General features: G+C 34.6%; 1 protein-coding gene across 1 annotated transcript; it reads right to left on the bottom strand.

The window, feature by feature from the left end:
- Nucleotides 1-6,286: 6,286 nt before the first annotated feature.
- LOC114738591 (uncharacterized) lies at nt 6,287-8,432 on the bottom strand. Its single transcript, XM_028926652.1, has 2 exons — nt 8,299-8,432; nt 6,287-6,974 (listed from the first exon to the last, which is right to left on the bottom strand). The coding sequence occupies exons 1-2, from the start codon at nt 8,430-8,432 to the stop codon at nt 6,287-6,289; spliced, it is 822 nt and encodes a 273-aa protein (XP_028782485.1).
- Between the last annotated feature and the right edge of the window lie 10,536 nt (nt 8,433-18,968).

The following is an 18,968-nucleotide window of genomic DNA, read 5'->3' as shown; positions in this document are numbered from 1 at the left end:
TTGAGAGTAGTGAACCTTCTTTGAGCCTGAATTTAGGAAATCAATGTCATGATGTTAATGAACATGTTGATTGCATGATTCCTATTTCTTCTGGTGTTAAAGTAGATGATATTGATATGTGTAGTGCTAATGAAGGTTCTGACTCCCTGATTGATGGCCTTTCATGTGCACAAGAGTCATTAAATGAATTAGGATTATCTGATAAAATTGAATTTGATGATGAATTCACCAACCTCTCTTCTTTCCACCCTCCTTCTTGTTTTTGTGCATGTAAAGGTAACATGCCATGCCTCATTTGTAAGGAAATTGATTGCTGGCTTTCCATTTCACATGACTTTGATTCATCATTTAATTCAATTCAAGATGATATTTCTCTTGTTTCACTTGATGATGGCCTTGGGAAAGGTGTTTTACTGGATCGTGCAGGTGCTGGATCGTTAAGAGCAAAGGAAGGTGAAACTGGAACCAAAATCACATTACCACAAAATGTTGAATCCATGAAGGGTGTTATCAACAATGCTGTTACTATTATTAAGCCTTCTAATTCTACATTCTCTTGTGATTTCCAGGCTATATTTTGCTGTAATCAATGCTGAATCTGTTTTAGATGGTACAAATTGTATTCATGATTTTTTGCATCCTACATTGTCATGTGATCTTCCACCTGATATTGAGGGTTTGGAAATTCATGGTTCTAAGTTGTATGATAATGAGCATGCCATATTCAGACTTGTGCACGATTTTAAATTTGAAATTGATCACCACGGGTTTGCACATGTTTTTGACAGCTTGGGTACTAAGAGAGGAGTTGTACAGAACCAAATTTTTATTACTGTATATGCTCATTGTTTTTCACATGAAATACTCTCTTGTGATTTAACACCAGATTTACGTATACTTGAGCATGAACATATTGAGTACTCTCCTTTTTGTGCAACCCCTTTTACTGGTACATATTTTGTGAATTTTATTGACTGTTTTGATAAATCTGATCATGCTTTCTTTTTTAAGGAACCGTACATTGTGAGACCTCTTCCTATTGACCCAGAACCACCACCTAAGGTTCTAGAGCTGAAAAGTATGTTGGATACTTACATGTTCATCATTAGAGATGCTACCTTCTCATTTAAGAGCTTGAAGCGCTTTAAACTATACGGTTGTCCCTTTCCTCCCTTTAACTTTTTGAGTTGCTTGTGACATCATATGTTGGATTGCTTGTTTAGAATAAGTGTGGGGGAGGGGACTAACCAGTAGAAAAATATATATATATATATATATAGTAGTAAGCTGTTCAGAATAAGCTCCCTCTGTCTTGGTCCCATTTCTTGTCTCTTGCTATATTTTTGATACACATGGTTATATCTTTAGTCTGTTTGCATTGAGGACAATGCAAGGATTAAGTGTGGGGGAGTGAATGTTGTGTTTTTGTGCGTTTTGTGTCTTTTGTAAAATCCTCAGTTTTTCAAAAAACTTTTTGAAGGTTTAAGCTTGTTTCAAGGGTTTAATGTTGCATCTATGATTAATTTTGATTTGGAAATTGATATCATGAAGTGAAATTTTCCAATACTTTGAGATTAAGCATGATGTGTTCTTTAGCCTAAGTGAATGAATATGGAAGACAAAGCCTAGTTGGAAGGATTCTTTGAGCCTTTATATTCATTTCTGATGTATTCATTCACTTATTTCTTATGTTCTCTAGAACTTGTCTTAGTTCTTAATCAAGACCACATGCAACATTAGTACTCTTGAACATGATTGAGGCATTCATTCAAAGTAGCTACTTAGACCAAATGGCTAAACCCCACATGATTTATCCCTTGTTACCCATTTGAGCCTTTTAGCTTAATTTTTCCATTCATTTCACTCTCATTTATAAAACCTTTTTCCTACAAGGATGCATATTTCATTTCATTAATTCCTCTTAGAATTCACTAGCATTTTGATGGATTCAATTGATGGATTGATATAAGGAGATGCATACTTGAACTTAAAAAAAAAAAAAAGAAAGAAAAGAAAAGAAGAAACATGCGAATGTAAAAGGAAGAAAAGAAAAAAAAACAGAGAGAAAGAGAATGGAAAAGTTGAAAATAAATGAAAAAGCAAGAAAGGAAAAGAAAGTGGGAATAAAAGCACCTTTGTAGCTTAGGAATTCAAGATCAAGAAATCAACCCTTAAATTGAACATTACTAATGCTATTGAATTCTACACGTTGATTCACATATCAACTCCATCCTCATATGCATCCTTGTGCATTTCTTCCCATCCCTTACATTACAAGCCACAAAAGTCCTCTTGACTCTTGAGTACTTATGTATCTAAGTGGTGGAGAGGTAGAGCTATTACAAGCATATGGTAGAGCATTTGAATAAGTGAATTGAGTGAAAGAACCTTTGATACTTGTGAGTTGAGTGATACACTAATTCCCTTGTGTGGTCTTCTATATCTTATTCACTTGGATTAAATTACATATCATTGCTTAACTTCTTTGCATTAGAATGTTCCATGGATGGATGTTGGTTGAAGAATCATTGTTGGTTGCAGTTGTAACCTGAACTTTTGAGCTTGCTTATTCCTTTCTCTCATCCTTCTCTTTCACAATATGTTTAGACTTGATTTGCCCAGGAGTGCAAAAGCTAAGTGTGGGGGAGTTGATAAGTCTCATTATTTGCATATATTTCTAGCCCTAAACTCATGCTTTTGCCATCTAAATTTGCATACTTTAGGCATAATTAGCTTCCATTGTGCATAAGAGTTGGTGAAAGGAATTGTGAGGTTTTGCAAGTGTTTTTAAATGTTTTTATATGATTTTATATGTGTGTACTTTTGATCCCTGCTTTGGTATGAATTTCAAGAAGTTTCAGTAGCATTTTCGCCATTCTGTCTGAGGCGCCACGGCTGATCTGGGAAGGCGCCGCGGCAGATTTCCAATGGTACTCTCGGTGAAAAGCGCCGCGGCGGATGGACTAAGGCGCCACGGCGGACGGAGGTTTTCATGAAGCTTAGGATCATTAATCAAAACGGCACCGTACAGGACAGGCGCCGCGGCGGATGGACGAAGGCGCCGCGGCGGATGACACATATCAGCAAATTAAACCAGAAACGTGCGAATAGAAGCTGGAGGAGGAAGTAGGCGACTCGGATCTTGGAGCTCCATCCTGAAAGGCGCGAATCCTAACCAGATGGAGGGAGTTAGTTACAAAATGGAAAGAATCAGATTTTGAGGGGATCACGATTCTTCCCCCATACACTCTCTCTCCGTCTCAGCTCTCTCCATCTCATCCGCATCTCACCATCATTTTCATCTTCTTCCTGGAGCGTCTGCCATGGCTGAATCTGGATTAAAGCTTGGTGAAGCAACTCGAGACGCCATGAGCAGTTGAACTTCCACCTTCCTAAGAGGTGTGACCGAACCAGAGCCTCTATGCTGACAGGGGAGTTTATCTTCAGTTTATGTTCATGGTTGATTGTCTAGTTGTACTTTTGACTATGATTTTAGGCTGAGATTGAATTGTTTCTGCAAGATATAATGTATTCAGATTACAATTTGGATTTATTGACGGTGTATTCCTTGAGTATAAGTAGGTTAGATTGGATTCTTAGGTCTAGTTTGACTGAGATTTCGATTTGGCTGAATGATATATGGTAGATATCGGTTGATTCTATCTTGGGAATTTTCAATTTATTCGATTGATATTTGCATCATTATACCGACTGCAAGTAACTCTTAACTCCATTATCTTTTTAGTCTGTGAAGGTCCGGTCACCACTCTTAGGAAGAATATCATTTCGCTTAAACCTCTGTTTCTGCCATCTACATCTTCATAAACCAGAAAATCAATATAAAAAGTAGAACAGATAGTTAAATCAATTAGATACAATCAGATCACTTCCACTGTTAATAATTTGTGAAGGCATTTAATTAACAAAACTCTTGAACAACAAGCCTCATTGTGAATCGACCTAGGGTTGAGCCACTGCACTTCTAAGCTTAATTCTAGTAATTTTGAGAGCCCCTAACGACAAGGCTTCATCAACCTCAAATACCACTGTTTGGATGATTGTTCAATCCATAAATGGACCTTTTAAATTTACAAACTTTGTTCTCCTTTCCTTTTTCAATGAAATCTAATGGTTGTTACATATATATTTTTTCATCCAAATTACCATTTAGGAATGCAGTTTTTACATCCATATGATATAATTCCAGGTCTAAACTACTTACTATTGCCAGAATAAATCTAATAGAGTTGAAACGCACAACAGGTGAGAACGTATCTTCATAATCTATGCCTTCCTGTTGTGTGTATCCCTTTGCCACTAATCAAGCCTTATATTTGTCAATTGATCCATCCATTTTTCTTTTAATCTTGAGAACCTACTTGTTCCTAATGGCTTTATGCCTTTTTGGAAGATCAACTAACACCCAAACTTGGTTCTTTCACATCGAGTCCATTTCTTCTTCCATTGCTTTCTTCCATTCCTTCTTGGTAGGATTTGACATGGCTTCTCATACAGAACAGGGCTCATCATCTCCTTCTAGAGTAACCAAGAAAGATTTGCCTTCTATTTGAAAGCATCTTTTGGGAATACTTTTCCTATTACTCCTTCTGACGGGAGTTGTTTGTTTATCTTTCTTTCTTTGTTCAGGTCTTGGTGTTGACCTTTCTTGGCTCCCACTCAAATTGACACACCTAGACGACTCTAGTTTGTTAATTTGTTTTGTATTTTCTTGTTCCTGTATCTCATAAAGAGAAACAGTGCGGTCAACATCTCCTCTATTAGGAAATTTAGCCTCAATGAATGTTGCATCCCTTGATTCTATTTCAGTCACCGTTCCACCTTTATTTTCACCTATGAAAATGTATTCCTTTGATTATTCAGAGTACCTTATGAAGATACATTTCTTTCTTCTAGGACCCGTTCCCATACTTGTGGGAACTGTCATGGATATACGCCATTGACCCCTAAGGTCTTAGGATGCTTAGATCTGGTTTACGTTTCGTCCATAACTTGTAGGGTGTGGAAGCGACTAATTTTGAGGGCACACAATTAAATATGAAGGTTGCCGTTAACAAAGCATCACCCCAATATGAAATTGGCAGGTTTACTTGAGCCATCATAGACCTAACCGTATCTAGAAGAGTTCTGTTTCTTCTTTCAGCAACTCTATTTTGTTGTGGAGTGCCAGGGATAGTCAGTTGTCTAATTATCCCTTTCTCTTCACAGAGTTGTTTGAATTGTTCAGATAAATATTCACAACCTTAATCAGTGCGTACTGCTTTAATTTTATTGTCTATTTGATTTTCAACCTCGTTTACATATCGTCTGAAGCACTCAGGAGCTTTAGACTTATGTGAGATCAAATAGACATGACTTATTTGAGATCAAATAGACATGACCATATCGTGAAAAATCGTTAACAAGGGTAACAAAATACCAAGCTTCGTGTCTTGCCTCACACTCATTGGACCGCATATGTCGGAATGGATTAATTGCAATGGATTTTCAGCTCTTGTTCTCTTCCCGAAAGGTTTTCTTGTTACCTTACCAGCTAGATAATTTTCACATAGGGATATTTCCATATTTGGAATAGCACCTAACAACCCTTCTTTGGCTAATTTAATCATTTTATTTTGATTAATATGTCCCATTCTAGCATGCCAGATGTTTATGTCAACATTACTTAAAGAAATAGCAAAGAATTCATTACGACTAAAATCACCAACAATATTCAAAACAAAGAACTTTTTAAATAAGAAAGCTGAACTATAAAGGATTGAGTTGCTTAAAATGTCTGCAACTTTACTATGAAAGTTTACATTAAACCCAAATTCTAAAAGACACAAAACAGAAACCAAGTTCTACCGGATGTTTGGAGCGTAAAGCACATCATGGAGTATCAAGGTCTTTCCACCACGCAAAGTAAATTTACAGGTGCCAAAACCTTTAAACTTAATTCTCGTTTTGTTCCCAACGTAAAGCCACTTGCTTTGATACAGCAACTAACGGTACTCAATAAAGGATCCTCGATCCCTGGTTACATGGTCTGTGGAGCCTGAGTCTATAATCCAAGAAGAAAAAACAAGTTCTGTTAGAAAAACAGTACTAGAAACATATGAAACATATGAATTCACATAATTCACTAATACCTTTTCGCTCTCAGCCTATTTTGAACAGTCACGTGCAAAATGGCTCATTCTCTGCAGGAAAAGCATTTGACCTTCTTCCAGTCTAACTTCTTCTTCCCGCCTTGCTTTCCCTTCTTCTTAAATTGCTTCTTTCCCTTTTAGGGTTGAGGACCAGCCTTCTTCCCTTTCTTTTGGAACTTCTTTCCCTTCTTGGAATCAGGCCTTGATTGGAAAGTACCAGCATCCTCAATGTAATAAGCTTGTCCAGAGGTCTTGTAAGCCTCTAAAAGCTCATCCTCCAGCTCCAAGTACTTAGCTACATCGTTGAAAGTAACGATGTTTTCATTATGGGTCAGATTAACCTTCATGTACTCCCAGCTAGCAGGGAGCGACTTGATAACAGCCTGCACTTGCTGTTCATCAGAAAAAATGTGTCCAGCTTCCTTAAGTTCTTTGATCATGTTGGCCATTTCTCTTAGATGTTGCTTCATAGGATTGTTTGGCTTAAGTTTGTAGGCATCAAACTTAATCGTTAACCTTCTAAGTTTAGTGGTAAAAGTACCACCAAACTTATCTTTCAATGCTATCCACATAGCTTGTGCATTTTTTTGCCTCTCAAATTTGCACATTATGTCATCAGCCATTGCACTCAGAAGCGTGATTCTTGCTATGCTATTTTTCTTCTTCCAAGCTTGGTTAGCCTCTTGGTCTCTCCTGTGTTGGGCCGTATTCCGAGCTTCAGGTTCGACCATTACAGTGGTTAGAGGTTCAACAGCATCTTGTTCCTCTAAGATGTATTGGACCTTTCGATGCCATATGTCCCAGTTGTCCCTGTTAAGCTTTCCCCTTTATTAAGCTCAACAATTATGTTCATGGTTGTTATTTTCAGTTATGTGACAAATTTATCCCACATTATTCTATGTTCTCTCTAGAAGAGAGACGTACCATAGAACATTTTAGTTATATAGCATAGCAAAGTATACAATGTCATATACTCATATTGTTCTTAATCAGAAAATAATGACACTGCAAGATCCATGATCAAAAGCATACGTTTGTATCTCTAATCACATAGATACAAGCAATAATCACTATATTCTATCAAGAATTCTATATAAGCACTTCAGAAAAATTGTGACTCTTAGAAGTCTTATCTTCTAAAAGCTCCCACTTATAAAAAGCATACATATATTATTCACAAATAATCATTTAACAATAATTTAAGTAATTTCATTAAATAAAATAAAACATTTAGTCTGTTTACAATGCATGAAACCAAAAACTTAACATAACAAATATTAATAAAGCAAATATAAATGTTACATCATTTGATATGAACATGAAGGTAATCAAGCATTGCTTTCCTTAGTTTCCTAAGTTTGCGCGTTTTGGTCATAAAAGAGGATACTAATTCTATAGCCCAAATTTAGTAGGACTTCCTTATGGGTTTGCCTTTAGGTCCGCCTCTAACCCTTATTGCTCTTATATATTCCATTATTACTTTAAGGTAGAATTCGGTATTCTTCTTATCGGTCATGTATTGGATGTAACTGGTGAGCACGCCATTGATAAAGCAGGGGTACAGGGTTGATTCACTTCTTCTCCTTCCTCAACTTCGGTTTGATCGGGAAGACAAGTGAATCTTTAAAGACCAAATGAGGTTCGACACGGAGGGATTCAATGGGGAATAAAGTTTTCGACTCACGTCTAGAATCTATTAACTCCTTTGAGTCTTCTTCAGGGAATATTTCTTGATCCTCCTTAGGATCTATCTCTGGATCCTCCTCAAGGTCTATCTCTAGCTCTTATTCAGAGTCTTCATTTAACGGTTCGTATTACGGAAGCTCATCATCCACGTATACAATGCTAAACGAACCGAAAGAACAAGTTTCAGCATTTGACGAAGCCCCTTGCTTCATTTTTACCTAAAATAAAAATAATTTTGAATTAAAAATTTTCTTAAAAATAAAATCAATAAAAAGCACTAAAAACTCAAGAAATAAATCCCGAATTGCCTTTCATAATAGGCAAATTATATATCATAATGAAGCTTATGAATTTAGGCATTGTTAGAGACAAACCACACCTCAAACGGAGGTCTCACACGCCCACACGCACCCCACGAAGAGTAAATTCTGCAAAAATGAAAAAAATTTCAAAGCCTACTCACGGGCACGGCGTGTATACTCCACATGCCACCATGGAACCCACCGTCGGCAACACACGCTGTTCCGTTAGCGTGTGACCCTTCAAGCGATTGTGTGCACATGTTAAGGGGGTATGCCATGTGGCGGCACGAGCCATGTGGTAGTCGTGAGGTTTTTTTTTAAATTCCCCTTTTTTAATCAAATTTTTTTTAATAATGGATTTGGACAGGTAACTGGTTGGGCTCGGTCTAGCTTTGGCCCAGCTGGTTCCCTCCACACTTTTTTTGTTTAATTGGCCCTTTTTTTTAAGTTACACCAAAACGGTATCATTTAGAGGCTGGAGGTTGTCTTCAACCTCCAGTCAAGTCTGACCAACCCGGATTCCTTCGCAGGTTGGGTTTGTCATACCCGCAACCTTCTCACCACCATGTCTCCTCTGTTCGATGTCTGTTCTTCGAGTTCTTGGTGTCATTTCTTCATTTTTTTGAGCTCTACGCAATGGGATAATTTGTGAAGCCTAAAAACTTTGTTTTCCAGACACCTAAAAAAATGAAAACTTTAACCGTTCAAAAACAAACCTTACAGATTATGAGTTTCATGTTTCCAAACCTAAGATTTTTACCGTTTTTAAGATGTTTTTAATTGTTTTTGGTCATCTCCCATGCGAACTACTAACATATAATAGTTGGAGACAAATATTTATAAGAACGGAGCATCATGGAGCAATGAGAAACCCAAAATAACATAGATACATCTCAATGCATCATAGATAATAATGATACTGGATATAAAGAGAGGATTTGCATAATATTTGAGAGCAAATCACTTGAGATAGACCAAAATACCAGACATGAAACACACCAAAAAATGAAAAGAAAAACGTAAATGTAAGCGCAAATGCAGGGAAAGAAATTGAACAAGGCCGTAGGAAAAAAAATATTACAGCCCTGATACCATTATAGAGTTTGGGGCATACCTAGAGATTGGATAAAATACAGATAGCCACGTAGAGGTCCGGTCACAATGAGGGAGTCGAAATTGTATTTCATAGCAAATGCACAAGGGACCGAGAGAGGGAGGCGTTGAACTAAAAGAGGGAAGGAGACTACTTTGTGCGGTAGTTTTCTCACTTATATCCATTAGGGAGAAACGACCTCCACATTCACATTCCTGTAACCGTTCCTGCATCAGTTTAAACCAAAAAAAGAGTAAATCGTAGTTCCCGACCCACATGTTATGTTATTTATGCCAGAACCCCAAGTTTAAATGGATTTGGATCCAATCCACCGAGGGTGGACTGGCCCATTTTCCTACAAATTTTATAACTTTATGTTTCGTAATTTTACATACTTATAATTTTTTTAATCATCCATTATAAGTATCCACCGTATATGAGAAATCCTTGATACTATTTTCAAATTATGCCATAAATATGAGAAATCCTTGATACTTGGATATGACTAACAAAAATGTTGATTAGTATCAAATCATTCAATATAATATGGCAGAATCTCACAACAAATTAATTAATTATTATCACATTTTGCTACAAATACGAAAAACCGTTGAGACTTGAATAAAGTTTATAAAATTTGATTATTCTGATGTGTCATGATGTAATTAATATTTAAATTTGAGTTTTTTTTATTATCTTATAACAGCCAATTTCGTTTTAGTTTGGTTAGGCATAATTTACTATTTTTAATTTTAAAACTTTATGTTTAGTATTTTTACATACTTATAATTTTTATAATCCTCCATAACAAATATCCACCCTATCCTAACAACAAACTTATGTACTATTTTCAAATTATGCCACAAATATGGAGAATCCTTGACACTTGTATATGACCAATGAAAATATTAATTAGTGTCAAATCATTCAGTATAACATTGAAGAATTTCCTAACGGATTAATTAATTATTATCACATTTTGCTACAAATATGAAAAACCGTTGAGATTTATTAAACAAAGTTTATAAAATCTGATTATTCTGATGTGCCACGTTTTGTTTAGAAACATAATTAAAAAAAAAAACAGAATAAAACGTCATATTCAATATATGCCTATCAGCATTGGATACTAAAATCTAGTCGCCCTTAATTTCAAATATAAGGTTACATATTAACATTTGTCATGGGAGTTCGCATACAGTTTTACAATCACGTAACTCATTTAACACATCTTAATAACCAAAAATTACTAAATACTATTATATTACCTTCGGTCCTTAATATAAGAGTTAGTTTGACATTCTATTTGGTTCTAAATATAAAACCTCAAGCTATTTTGTATGCTTGATGTGTATGCTTTTGTGTTGATGTTGTTTGATGATGAATGAAAGTATGAATGGTTAAATGTTGCTTTGTTTCTTGTTTAATCCATGGCCATGTGTGTATAAAATGTTGAGCATATGAGCATGGCACTTTATAGACATGAAAGTATGTGTAACCAAGCATTTCATACACTTGCATCTATCTTGCATGCATAATGATAATGTTTGCTACTGAGATTCTCCTGAATATTACTCTTCCTTAACCAACCCTAATGGGTGCAAAGAGCCTAAGAGAAGAACACAAGATGTGAAAATGCAAGAATGAAAAGAAGAGTTGAAGGAATAATGTATTATGTTATGCGATGAAGTAAACTTCCTTTTATGTTAATGTATGATTAAACACGCCATTAACATTATGAAATGAGGATTGATGATATCAGTAGGTAAAACTGAATAATTTAATGTACGGGAATAGTTAATGGATTGATGGAATGATTGCATGCAAAAAAATAAATATTAATGCATTATTAATGCAAACAAGGAGAATAAATTATCCCTAAATAAGCCACGAATTTGTGATAAAGTAGAAGTGAGACAAACAATTAAATCTGCCCATGGAATTTGGTGAGTAATTAGAGCACATCCTAATCTTTAAAATGAGTGGTAGATCACCTAAAATGGATGTATGCGCTAAGAAATATAATTGCTCAAAGTTAGGCAGAGAAAATGGAATGTATAGTTTTACCAATTCGAACAGTAAAATTTTACAAATTAAATGTATGAATTGAGAAGGTTTAAGTCCATATATATATATTCCTATAGAGAATTGAAAGATATTTAAATAGAGACATAAATCACCTCAATATGATTTTTTTATAATTAGCTATAAATTTTCAAAGTTGGACTAAAAATATGAAATTTACACGTGAATAGTAACCCGATAATTAAATTTTGAATTGTTAATCTATGAGCTTATTTTGTACTTGAATCATAATGCTTCCAGACACATACTAAAGGGGGTATAGAGTAAAGGTTATAGCAAAGGTTCTGGTAAAGTTTCTAGCAAAGGTTCTGGCAAGGGTTCAAGCTGAGCTGTAGACAAGATTGGTATAGGAAAAACTCTCATTTAGGGAAGTAATGGGTTACTAAAACTGGTCTAATAAGAGTTAAACATTGAGGTGATTTTTATAGGAAAAATGGGCATAGAGGAGTAGTAAGTAATAATAGTCAGAGAGTAACCTAAAAGATAGGTAGCTACTGCTAAGAGACTCCCCATCATGAGAGGAATAATTAAGCTGAGAAATCTTAACCTGGGTATGAGTCAAAGTCAAAAGACTCCCTTAGAGAGTAATGACTGAGAGTAATGTAGGCCAAGTAGGGGTATGAGTTTATACCCTAAAAAGGAAGTAGAGTGACAAGCTAAGTCTCAGGTGATTAATTGGGTGCCTGAATAGAATGTCACATAGCAGAGGTATTTGAATGATCTATGCATGCTCTGCAATATGGTCAGTTTATGATGACCAGTGTATGACTATAGGAATGAATGGTCAAGATATAAGAGAAGTTAAAAAGAGTAAGAGTTAGGTAGTATTCTTTGAGGATGAGGATGAAAAGGGAATGATGAAGATGTTAAAGATGATGGTTGTACTAGGAATCGGAATAAAGAGATGAACATGTTCTTGATGATACCTAGATGCTCAGTAATGGTTGGGACTAGATAGTACCCTTTTGTGTCCCTAAAGCATCTATGGCGAGTGTAACTATAGCAACCACGCCAGTAAGAAATCTAAGAGATGAGATCCCTACAGATGAATGCTATTGTCAAAATGATTGAATGAGTCAGGCTAAGAGGCTTCCCCTGATAGGAATGTGACATGTAAAGAATGTGTCATGATAGAGATTGAGTAACCAGAAGGTTTTGGCCACAGAGTATCTCTCAAGAAATTGGGAGATAGTCCTCCGACTCAAAGTTGATGCTGCTCTGCCAAGAACGAGCTATCCTCTGAAGGAGAGAAAGAGAAATAGCTACGACGAAGTTAACAATGCTACGAAGAAAATAGTGCATCCTCCCAAAATAGTAGAGTTGACATCGTACTAGTAAAAGTGATATGTCTTTTATCAATAATAGAGAAAGTGGTTGCGTTGATGTTGCTTTGATAAGAGTAATACATCCTCCCATAAGAAAGAGTAACAGCAGCCAAAGTAAGGCACACAGAGTCAACATTACCCTAATGAGTGCAAAACTGGCCAAAAGTAATGTAAGGATAAAATATCCTGAAAGATAGTAAAGGTGATTTTATAAGTCCTCTTCCTATACCATTTGGAATTAAAAAGAGACAGCAAGAATGGTAAAATGGTAAGAGAATTCTCTAAGGCAAGGATGATTGACATAAATATAATAGTAAGTTAATTGGCCAAAGAGATGAGTCGGTAGCCTAAAGGATGAAAGAGCACAATGAAAAGAAAAGTGGCCTAAGGAAGCTAAAAGCTAAGAGTTAAGCAAGTACATAATGGTAATGATTATGAAGTTGACAGAAAGGATTGAGTAAGGCTCAGGAAAACAATACTAGCATCTATGAACACTCTACAGGAATGATTAGTCAAGTTACTAGCTGAGTGGAGGTGACATATTTTATAACTCAGTCAAGTCTCTGAGTGATCTTAACATGGCTCAGACAGATCATCATATTCAAGGTCATAGTGGATCCTAAAGAGGCTTATGGTAGAGTACAGTAGCTCCCGAGGTCATTATAGACCGAGTCTAATTACATTTACTGAGCTATAAGAGTAAGACCATAGTACCTCCTTGGGAAGATGATAACCAGGGATGAATTGTAAATGTGGATACCTTCTCAAGTTGGTTAACTAATACAGAGAGAGTACCTTTGAATTTTCTACAGATAGCTTTATTATTGATTAGACTGAACTCAATTCTATTTTGGTTAATGAGAGAAAGGAGATAGTAAGGGTTAAAAGAACTGAGAGCTGTAAGTCCTGAACAGTATGCATTCAGACAAGCTAAACATGAAATAAGACTGTGAAAGAAAGGAGATAGGTCTTAAGGTAAAGATGAGAATAATAGCTAAAAAGACTTAATAAAGGTAGTTAGAGGAACCTGAAATGCCATGTTATAGTGAAATACCACAAAGACAGGGACATTGTCATAGCATTATCATGAAAGGATGTGCCTAAATAATAAAAAGAATGCGAGTAACAATGATGTAATGCTTAAAGACGAAGGTCATGCTCATGTAAATGAGAGAAAAGTATGGAATGGTAAGCTATATAAGTATGAATTATAGGATGAAAACCTAATAATGAGGCACAACGAAAAGTTAATGGCTAAAGTGAAGTATAAGTGAGGACATTCTCCTTGATTAACCTCTCAAGAAGGGTATGAGAAGATTGTTAGTCCTAAAATTTTGATGACAAAATTTTATTGAGAGGGAGAGAATTGTAACATCCTAGATTTTGGGTCTAGAAGTATCAAAATTAGCCTGGAATATGTAGGCTACCAGGCCCTAGGAGCAAATTGATGAAATTTCTAGAGCTTTGGCTAATTATGAATATTAGCCAAAATTGAATTATTTAAACTATAAGGAGGCCTTAGATAATTGGAGAAAAATAGGGAATAAATACTTGAGGAATTATTATGGGTTTTAAAAATGATTTCATCCCCAGAAAGCGAAGAGATTAGCTTTAAAAGAATTTAAAGCCTATTCATATACTATTCAGGAAAAGTCAAAATAAACCGTTTGTGGGTTGACTTTTGAGCTGAGAAAAAATTAGAAAAATTCCCGGTGATGAAAAGGTAGTATTGGTACCCATGAATAGATTCTCAGAGTTATAGACTGATAGAGAGAATTTGGTCAAGTTTACTTCTAGATAAATATTATCAAATGTTTAACAAATATATAATGCCATGTGAAGTTATTTGTGATAAATAAGAATGCCAGAACATGTCCTAGGGTTACTGGGTAAGTCAAGACTCAAAAAAGTGCTTGATATGGTGTAAAATTGTAAAATAGGTGGAGGAATAGTCGAGGGTGAGATGGATCATGAATTCCTCCCTATTTTCCTCCCTATTTTAATATAAAAATGATGAGGAGGATATAGATGGAATAATACAATTTGTTAAGAGGCATCTTTGGAAGAAATGAAATTATTTAATAAAAAAATTATGTGTTACCACATGTGTGATTAGGTGGCATGCATGTGGCATAATCTTGAAGAGAAAAAATATGAGCAAGACACCTAAGGGAGTTATATAGCAAGATCACAAGGGACATGGTTTAATTATATGACAAGTATTTTGGTAAAGGTAAATTATATTAACCAAAATAGATGGTAACTTTGCCGTTATAAATACTTCCCCTCCCATCTGTATAGAATTTTCAGCCAACTTAAGGGAGAGAGAGGAAGGGCTGAAATTCATGGAGGAAGAAAAATAGGAGAAAGAGCAAGGGAAGCCAAGCAAGGTCAAGCTTGAAAGTAAGGGCCATGAGACACCAAGAAAGAGGAATGATAAGATTGTTTAAGCAATCTTGGTGGTTAGAAGCAAAGGGGACAAGGAGAAAGCTTAAAGATACAAGGTAATAAACTCACCTATTTTGCATCTTTGATGTGTATGCTTATGTGTTGATGTTGTGTGATGATGAATAAAAGTATGAATGGTTAAATGTTGCTCTATTTCTTATTTAATCCATAACCATGTGTGTATGAAATGTTGAGCATATGAGCATGACATTTTATAGACATGAAAGTATGTGTAACCAAGCATTTCACACACTTGCATCTATCTTGCATGCATAATGATAATGTTTGCTACTGAGATTCTCCTGAATATTACTCTTCCTTAACCAACCCTAATGGGTGCAAAGAGCCTAAGAGAAGAATGCAAGATGTGAAAATGCAAGAATGAAAAGAAGAGTTGAAGGAATAATGTATTATGTTACACGATGAAGTAAACTTCCTTTTATGTTAATGTATGATTAAACACGCCGTTAACATTATGAAATGAGGATTGATGATATTGGTAGGTAAAACTAAATAATTTAATGTATGGGAATAGTTAATGGATTGATGGAATGATTGCATGCAAAAAAAATAAATATTAATGCATTATTAATGCAAACAAGGAGAATAAATTATCCCTAAATAAGCCACGAATTTGTGATAAAGTAGAAGTGAGGCAAACAATTAAATCTGCCCATGGAATTTGGTGAGCAATTAGAGCACATCCTAATCTTTAAAATGAGTTGTAGATCACTTAAAATAAATATGTGTGCTAAGAGATATGATTGCTCAAAGTTAGGCGGAGAAAGTAGAAAGTAAATTTTTACCATTTCAAAGAGTAGACTTCCACAAATTAACTCTACGAATTGAAAATGTTTAAATCCAGGTTTATATTTTTTTTCTTATGGTGAGTTAAAAGAGCTTTAAAGTGAATTGAAAGAGCTTTAAATGAATATTCAAATCACCCTAACACGATTTTTTTTAATAATTAGCTCTGAATTTTCAAAGTTGGACTAAAAATATGAAATTTACTAGTGAATAATAACCCAAGAGTTAAATTTTGAATTTTCAATCTACAGGCTTATTTCGTGATTTTCTTGAACTGTAACGCTTCTAAACCCTTACTAAAGGGTGTACATAGAAGGATGATTCACTTCTAAAGGTCAGGAATAATTTTACAATCTATAATTACCTCTCATCAAATTTTTTTCTCATTTTTTGTCTGAATTATTGAGGCCTCTGTATATTCTAATTCATTTTGGCCAATTTTCCCTTAATAAGTAGAAAATATCAATAATTATAGAAAATTTTGTAATAAATTATTTTTACCCTATTTTCACCTTTTAGACCTCAAATGCTACTCTATACATTCTGTTCTATTTTTCATGAATTTTCAGGAATTTTGGGCATAGTTCCTAATATTGCCCTTCCTTAACCCAAATTTTTTTAAAATGACAGTCTGATTCCTCTAACACCTTAATTTTAGACTATATATAGAGCCAAAATAAGCCAATTGGAACCACATTATGTGGCATCCGGCTTGGAAAAACCTTACTTTCAAACATTCATTCTTGGGTTACTATCTACTTGGTAAGCCTAAAAATTTTGTCAATTTTAAAAATTCATAACTAATTCTAGAAAAATCAAAATAAGGTGATTCCAAGTTCTATTTAAAGTTCTTTCAATTCTATACATTAAAAAAATAGTCACTAGTCTATTATTCATCCATTCTAGCTCTATTTTACTTACAAAAATCACTATTTATTTGGTTAATTTTAACTTTCTAGCTTTTTACCATAATTTCAAAAATACAAAAATTTTTGTACATAACTCTAAATTTGGTGATCTACCACTTCATTTGAAGCTTAGGATCACAATCAGAATTCAACATTTTCTGAGAAAATTCATAGGTCAAAGCTATGGTTTTTAAGGCATATAAACCCTTTTTAATTACCTTAACTTATGAATTTAAATCCTTAACTTCCATATTCATCCATAACCAATCAAACTAGATGCTATAGCACTTCCCAAGAGTTGGGAACATCATCCATACAAGCATTTAACACAATATTACATAAATCCATAACTCTTATATTACATAACATGTGAAATGCATATTAATTCATAGCAAATCTCTTCAAGCACCCATATTCTTTCCCTTGTCCCTTGATGAGCCAACCCCTATTAGTCAATTTCATATAGAGGGGGTCTGAGATTTCAAAGAAATCCCAGTAGTAAAGAAAAATAATCATATTATTAAAAATGCAAGGTTAGTTCATGCTATATGCAAGCATTAAACTCATGCATTTACATGCATTATCATGCCATTAATATGCCATGGAAAGGGAGTACATAACATACTATTCAACAACTCAACTAAACATATTTGCCAAGGTATCAATGCAAGGAGTTAACCATATTTCATTATACATAACCGAATTATATCATGGCACGCACAACAAAAACAACTAATGCAATTTAATACTAAAATTGCAAGCTCTTGCTACCTCTTAACAAACTTGATTCCATGATTTCTTGATTCCTTGTCCTTATTCTTAAGCCCTTTCTTGCTCAATACCAATACCTATCAAGCAATCAACAATGACAATCCAAATCAACTTAAACAATTCCATTAAACACTTTAACCTAAAACCTTAACCTTTTAACCTTTATTTTAGGGTTTTAGTATCATCTTCTTTAACTTAACTCCCACATGATTTTTTTTATGTAGAATCCACATATAAACTTAGATTTATCAAACTCCAACTCCTTCCCCTATATCTAGCCTTGGCTGAGTGGTATAGTTTGGAATTCAAAAATTCCATTTCAATTTTAATACTTCCTAACACATGTTCTTCACATATCCCTACACTATTTCACCTTTTAAACTCACTGAAAACATCAAGTTAACAAAAATAATACCCCATCTCCAAGAACCAGGTTTGGCCAAATTTATCCGCAGGTTTCACAAGTTGAAATTCTTTCAAAAACAAAGTTTAAACATATCTTCCAACTATTTTTTACCCTCTAATCCATATACAAACTTTGAATCATCCATATCTCATTATGAACCAAATTGAATAGCACCAAATCCTAGGGTTTCTAACCTTTAACTTTCATGAAAACCATATTTAAAACCATCAAATCATAGAGCACCATGAACGAGAAGGAAATCCAAGCTCTTACCTTGATTTAGCACTTGATTTCACCTAGGTTTGGCTTAATTTTCTCTTCCTCCTTCTTTCTTCTCACTTGATTGAATTTCCTCTCTTCTTTTTGGTCTTGAAATAGCCAAAATTTTTGCCATAAGGGAAGGGGATGGGGTATTTATAATATGAGCCAAATTTACCTTACGGTAATCCTTCAAATTTACCATTTACCTTTACTATGGACATTTGTTTTGATCTTGCTTCACAACCTTTGTGATTTTGCTACATTACCCCTCGTAGGTGTCCTCCTCATTCCATAGAAATGCCACCTTAAGGGGCATCTCATGTGCCAACTTTTACACATGTGGAAAAATAATAACTTTTTTGTTAAATAATTCGATTCTTCCAAACTTAACCCTTAACAAAATGTATTATTTTATTTATGTCCTTCTCCTCATTTTTAGCACCACTTCATACAGAAAAATGGGGGAAAATGTTGTCCCACCAAGCTTGTGATTATTATACTGCATAATATCATAATATCGGTTGAATTTTTCCTAGATCCTGTTAAATTTAGTACTTCTAAAAATTCATTTCTTTACACCAATAGCTTCCTCTTAATAAAGAGAGGTTTCTTTATTTTTCTCGGATTTAATTTTTTCTACAACTCCTTCAATTTTTATTTTTTTTCAAAATAGGCCTTTCACCAATATAATTTAGCTTTAAATATTTTAAAGCTAACCTCTACATCT

This window comes from Neltuma alba, unplaced genomic scaffold, assembly GCF_004799145.2.
Source record: "Neltuma alba isolate B1F8T4 unplaced genomic scaffold, ASM479914v2 tig00013631_pilon, whole genome shotgun sequence".
Taxonomy (NCBI): domain Eukaryota; kingdom Viridiplantae; phylum Streptophyta; class Magnoliopsida; order Fabales; family Fabaceae; genus Neltuma; species Neltuma alba.
This window is presented reverse-complemented; position numbering and strand designations above follow the sequence as displayed.